Here is a 5928-nt window from a genome sequence, read left to right as displayed (position 1 = left end):
AACCAGAGTCACACCAACGATCAGAGGAACATCTGCAGAGGGACAACAAGCCGGTTCACACTGAGCATGCTCAGAACCTGCTAACATTTACTGGATATCTGAGAACAGGAGGCACATAAACAACCCAGAACCATCAGAACCTGGTTCATCTTCCTCCATACAAATCAAATTATAGCTGCAGGTTATGAACAGAACCACTGAAAATATATAAATAGAAACATTATTATGAAGATTTTCACAGTTGACTCACAGAGGAAAGATTTTTCTTCAATTTCCTGAAACTGAACCGAGTCGTTGCTGATTTTAAAAGAACTTTGATGTGTGAAATGTCTTGAACTGGAGTTGAATATCTGACTTGTTGTTATGGAGCTGGTTGGGTTGTTTGCTGTAAAAAGTAAATACGGTGAGATGTCAATCAAACTTCATTTATAGAGGAACCTATACAAACAAAGGGACAGAAATGCTGTGTATGTCATTAAAGCAAAGATAAAAACTGCAATGAAACAAATGGGGAAAAAAAAGAAATTGAAAAGAAATTAAAAAACGAAACATGAAACTTTAAAACTGACTGAAAACATGAGTTGAAATGGAGCTGAAAGTCTGTGATGTTACTGCTGGTGTGGAGCTGGACGGGCCGACTGCTGGAAGAAAGAGAAAAGAAACAGATCAACCAATCAGTCAATCAATCAACCTTTATTTATAGAGGACTCCACACACCCAAAGTGACAGAACTGCTGTACAAGTCCATAAAACAAAGTATGAACAGAAAGATAAATAAATAAACAGGCAAACTAAAGGACAACTAATAGAGACACCAAGAAAAAAACAGGAAGTAAAAGAAAGAAATCATGAAGAAATCAGCTTGATCATTTCTGCTCAATCAGAGAATTTAAAACCTGCACTGGAGCTGGAGGGCTCAGCTGCTGTTGTGGAGCTGGATGGGTCGACTGCTGGAAAAAATGAATAAAGGTCGATCAATCAATCAATCAATCAATCAATCAATCAATCAATCAATCAATCAATCAATCAATCAATCAATCAATCAATCAATCAATCAATCAATCAATCATCCTTTATTTACAGATCACTTCACACACAAGTAACCAAAATGCTGTTCTGGTCCATAAATCTTGAGCAAAAAGACAAAAACATCTACAATAAATCAGATAAAAGGAAAATAACTAGAAAAAATGGTGCAGAATCATAAATATTAAACTGGAAAATTACCAGAAATACCTGAAAATACCTTAAAAATATATTTCACATGTCCAACAAAGACACAAGTTAAAACAAGAGAACGTATCTGATCAACTCAAAGGTTTGTGAAACTGCAAAGTTTCTAAAGTACAGAAGATTGAATTCAGTAAAAACTCACCATCAGTGACTGTGATGCTGAAGTCTCTGTCCAGATCTGATCGAATCGCTCTGTCCAGTTTACACCGGTACCGACCGGAGTCAGACTGGGTCAGCTGTGTGATGGTCACCAGCACAACGGCTGAATTTTGTCTTTTATCATATTCAATGCTGTATCTGCCTCTGTCAGCTCTGACTCCATCAGTCTGAACAAGAACTTCATCTTTTCCACATCCTCCTCTGCAGAACAGCCGTTTCCATCCAGAGTCTTCAAAGGAGCAGGCGACTGTCAGGGAGCTGCCAGCGTCTTTATGGAGGTCAGGAACTTTGTTTCCATCCAGCAGAGCTGATAAATAAATAATCACCAATCAATAATCATCAGTTACTTTCTGATTTAAGATTTTGATTTAAATATTTTCACATCTTTCTCAGAGATTCACCGTCTACAACGACCAGTCTGAAGTTCAGGAATGAATCCGATGATGACGAGTCGCCCAAACCACATCGGTACCGACCGGCGTCGGACCGGGTCAGCTCTGAGATGCTCACGGACAGAACCGAGAACGCTTTAGAAGCTTCTCTAACATATTCAGTTCTGTATCGTCCGACCTGAGCGGCGTCATCACTCGTTCTGATCAGGAGGTTTTCTCCTTCACAGGTTTCCCTGCAGAAGAACTTCAAGGCTCCAGATGAGAAAGAGACACATGAAATCAAGATGTCTTCCCCAGAAACTCCATATTGTGTCAGAACTTCAAAAGTTCTGATGTCTCTGATCTGCAGGGCTGCAGAAAATAATGCATTAGTGCAGGTTGTTGCTGTTCCGGCTCAGCAGGTTAGTCTGAGGAAATAAAAAAAAAAATCCTACTGATGCAGTAGAAGAAGAGAGCTATTAACAAGGAGACAATGAGGAGCTGAGAGCTGCGCAGAAGGAACTGAGAAAGAAGTTCAGAGATGGAAAACATCCACAGAAAGAAGATGGACGACCAGCTGCAGCATCTGTGCAGTTTCAAAATGTCCTTCAGGTGACAGAAGGCCGACTTTGTAACTGTCTTTATGCGACTCTGAATGCTCAGCTCAAAGTCTGTCACAACAGTGACACCCAGTGGCCACACCACGGTACTGAGCACATTATAGATCTCTAATAAGTCGTGTTCTTTATGTTAAAGGAATCTGTTTGGTTTCTAAAATAACTTTTATGATGTCAACAAAAAGTGAGGCGATGGTCAAACAGTTAAAACGGACGGACAGACGGACAGCATGTAGATAATCATCAGTTAGATTCACTAAGTGAGAAACTTCCTTTGCTCAGTGAACTCTGTGACGGACTTAGTTTTGTATAAATTAAGATTAACATTTTGGATCCTTCTAAACGTAAATTTTACTGCAAATGTTCAAATCTGCAGATAAATCAACATTGTATTTACTGATAGGAAGTGAAATTATATCTACTTCTGAAAGTTCATAAAAGGGTTTTGAGAATAACTGCGGCTTTACGTCTAAGGAAGTTCTATGTTTACAAGTTTACTCTTAAATTTTGTCTGAATAATAGATTTGAATTGATGATATTCAAGAATCAGATAATGACATTGAATTGGAAGCTTTAAGGGGATTATATCTTTTCCACCAGATGTTTTTTCTCTGGGCGAATCGTGCAGCGGTCAGAGCGGCCGCCCCGATACGGAGGCCGTCCTGAGTTCGACTCCCATCCTCTGTTCCTTTAAATGTTTTCTAGATTATTTATTTCTTTGTTGTTCCATTACAGTATTTTTTTATTTTGCCAGATGTCTGGGTTGTTCAAAGTTTGAATTCTTTATCCATTAACAACATTTTACAGTCACGTCTTTAATTACCAGTTAATAACTGAGAGGAAATCATTTTAAATAATATAAACAAACAGGTAAATAAAAAGGTGATTTACTCACAGAGGAAGACGAGGCAGAGCGAAGACAGACCGGCGGCCATGACGGTTTCCTGCTGCTGCGTCTCCCAGCTGATGATCGAACCCGTCACTCCTCCGCTCTCCTCCCCTCGGGGTGTTTGCTGCTCGTTTCCTCTACACCARCACTGACCACAGAAACTCTTCAGTCAAATGTTGAAGCTGACATGTTTCTGCTGTAAACATTTTTGCATCATTGACGTTTCATTATATTTGTTTCTTTATATTTCATTATATTATAGAGATTGCTCCGTTTCTCGCTGCTACGATCAGTAACTATTTTCTGTGTTTTTTCTTTGCTGTGGTCAATCTCCACTTCTCTTATGTACAAACATTTTAAAGAAGCAGTTTTAGAGACATGAACCACTTTTCTGTGACTTTACTGGTTTCTGCAGCAGTTCCTCTGTGAGCGGCTGCATGACTCAGAAACAGATCAGTGGATCCTGAAACACAGAACTCATCAGACAGAAAGAAGCTACGCTGCAGAGAGGAGACTGAGGTCAGAGGTCAGCCCTGTATGCCTCTCTGTTGCCCTGTGGAACCCCACATCTCACCAAATGACAGGCAGCAGCTACTCTGATGTAGCTTTGTGGTCCTGTGGTTACAAATCAGAGCATTAACCATCATTCCTCCACCACCGTGCTCAACAGTTGTTATGAAGTATTCATGCTCAGTTTGGTGAAGATTAGGCCTGAGCTTTTTCATTTGTCCAAACCTTTTGAGCTAAAATGCTCATTATTGGACCAAATTATAGAAATAAATGCAGGGTGCATCACTTATGCAAAAAGAAATCATCACATTGCATTTTTGCCATTTATTCAGCACATATTTTGAGCTTCTTAGTAAAGTTTTTAGTCATCTGCAGCGCGACAGACACAGAACCGTGAACACACTCCCATGATGAACGAAGCTGACAGCGAGACAAAAACTAAATGAAAAAAAATGTTTGGATCGTTTTTCTCACTGACATCAAGCAAAGAAGCAAAATATGTTTTCATGTAACTTCAGGCTGCACAGTGGCGCAGTTGGTAGAGCTGCTGCCTTGCAGCAAGAAGGTTCTGGGTTTGATTCCCGGCCCCGGTCTTTCTGCATGGAGTCTCCATGTTCTCCCTGTGCATGGTGGGTTTTCTCCAGGTACTCTGGTTTCCTCCCACAGTCCAAAAACATGACTGTCAGGTTAATTGGCCTCTCCAAATTGTCCCTAGGTGTGAGTGTGTGTGTTGTGTGTCTCTGTGTTGCCCTGCGACAGACTGGCGACCTGTCCAGGTGACCCCGCCTCTCACCCGGAACGTTAGCTGGAGAGGAACCAGCACCTCCTGACCCCACTGAGGGACAAGAAAATGGATGGATGGATGTAACTTCAGCACATTAACCTGATTCCAAAGCTCATGTCAGTAAACAGAAGCAGAATTAAAGCTAGCTGTGGCTCCGCCCAAAATCTGTCCAGATGCAGATCAAAGGTTTTCCTGATCAAACATTGAAACTGGACCAAAGTTTCATGAAAAAGTTCTTCAGAGATGATTTGATTCACAGTCATTATCTGAAATGATGTCCAGTGAAAACATTACGGAGGAAAAACTGAGCCGAGTGCAGCTCCAGCGTTCTGCAGCCTCCAGCCGGTCCAAACCCGTCATGAGGCCACAGAGCGGTTCTGATGGCTCAGCCCAGTCCACTGGACCACAGAGTACAACTCCTACACTGGACTGTCTTCAACTGCAGCTTTCTGCAAACTCCAGCTCTACATCTGAAATTATCTGCCTTTAAGTTGCTTTATTCAAAACATTATTGTTCATTTTCAGTTTTCTTCATATTTCAGGTGAAAACCTGAAATCAGAATTCAGGATCTCATTTCAGTTGTCCAGAGTGCAGTAGATCTGGTTCTGGTCTCTGGTGGCCGGGCTGAGGTTCTGGTAGAAAGCTTTCAGAGTGGATGCATCACTGGTGGTTCGCTGAAAGGAGGACAAACGTTCGCTGTGGTAACCATGGAAACTCAGCGGCATGAAGAGAGGACTAAACATCTGAGCAAACGTCAAACCACTTTATGATTATTGCTGAAGATTTTTATTAAACTTACCTCAGATGAACTTCCTCTGCTCTCTGGTTTTACAGTAGCTGTAAAACAAATTACAGTTTCTGTGTTATGAGGCTGAAAGTTATCAAGTCAGGAATCATTTTAATCTGATTCATTAGAAAAAGTGAAGCTCTGTGATTGGTTCAGATAAATCTTAAACGTCCAGATCCGTCTGTTTAGGAAGAAATAGATTTTGTTTCTCAGATACCATCAGCATGTCGAAGAGCCCGTCATGGTTTGGGCTTAAAGAGTTTATGTCTCTTTTTATCACATTACTAAAACATAAATCTGGTTATTTGGATTTTAAATAATGATAATGACCAAAACCAGTTATTTGGAAACGTTTAACTGGACTGGTTTTGGTCCAGTTCTTTATGGACCATTAAAGGAAGTGATGCTAAAATCCAGTTATGTTTGTTCTTATAATATGACTAAAAATGAAAAGCAATACTTTTGGAAGAGGCTTTAATTCTTCATATGTAACCAGTTTTTCAGTTCGACATGTTGAAGCTCAAAGATCAGGATCAGGAGGTCCAACTCAGACAGGTCCGATTCTGCTTCTGCCAGT

The 5928-nt window shown here is 40.6% G+C and overlaps 1 protein-coding gene and 1 long non-coding RNA gene across 2 annotated transcripts in view; both read right to left on the bottom strand.

Annotated features, from left to right (window-relative positions):
* Nucleotides 1-5928, bottom strand: part of LOC103468116 (uncharacterized) — a 43164-nt gene that overhangs the window by 34286 nt on the left and 2950 nt on the right. Inside the window, exons 3-6 of the mRNA XM_008414967.2 lie at nucleotides 1376-1699; nucleotides 897-950; nucleotides 570-641; nucleotides 251-385 (exon numbers count right to left, since the gene is read on the bottom strand). Coding sequence (XP_008413189.1) covers nucleotides 251-385; nucleotides 570-641; nucleotides 897-950; nucleotides 1376-1699 — 585 coding nt within the window. The remainder of the gene's footprint in view (nucleotides 1-250; nucleotides 386-569; nucleotides 642-896; nucleotides 951-1375; nucleotides 1700-5928) is intronic.
* LOC108166440 (uncharacterized) lies at nucleotides 5048-5550 on the bottom strand. Its single transcript, XR_001776796.1, has 2 exons — nucleotides 5364-5550; nucleotides 5048-5238 (listed from the first exon to the last, which is right to left on the bottom strand). It is a non-coding gene; the product is annotated as an uncharacterized LOC108166440 (long non-coding RNA).

This window comes from Poecilia reticulata, linkage group LG7, assembly GCF_000633615.1.
Source record: "Poecilia reticulata strain Guanapo linkage group LG7, Guppy_female_1.0+MT, whole genome shotgun sequence".
NCBI classification, from domain to species: domain Eukaryota; kingdom Metazoa; phylum Chordata; class Actinopteri; order Cyprinodontiformes; family Poeciliidae; genus Poecilia; species Poecilia reticulata.
The sequence above is the reverse complement of the archived record's forward strand: the minus strand, read 5'-3'. Positions and strand labels throughout refer to the sequence as shown.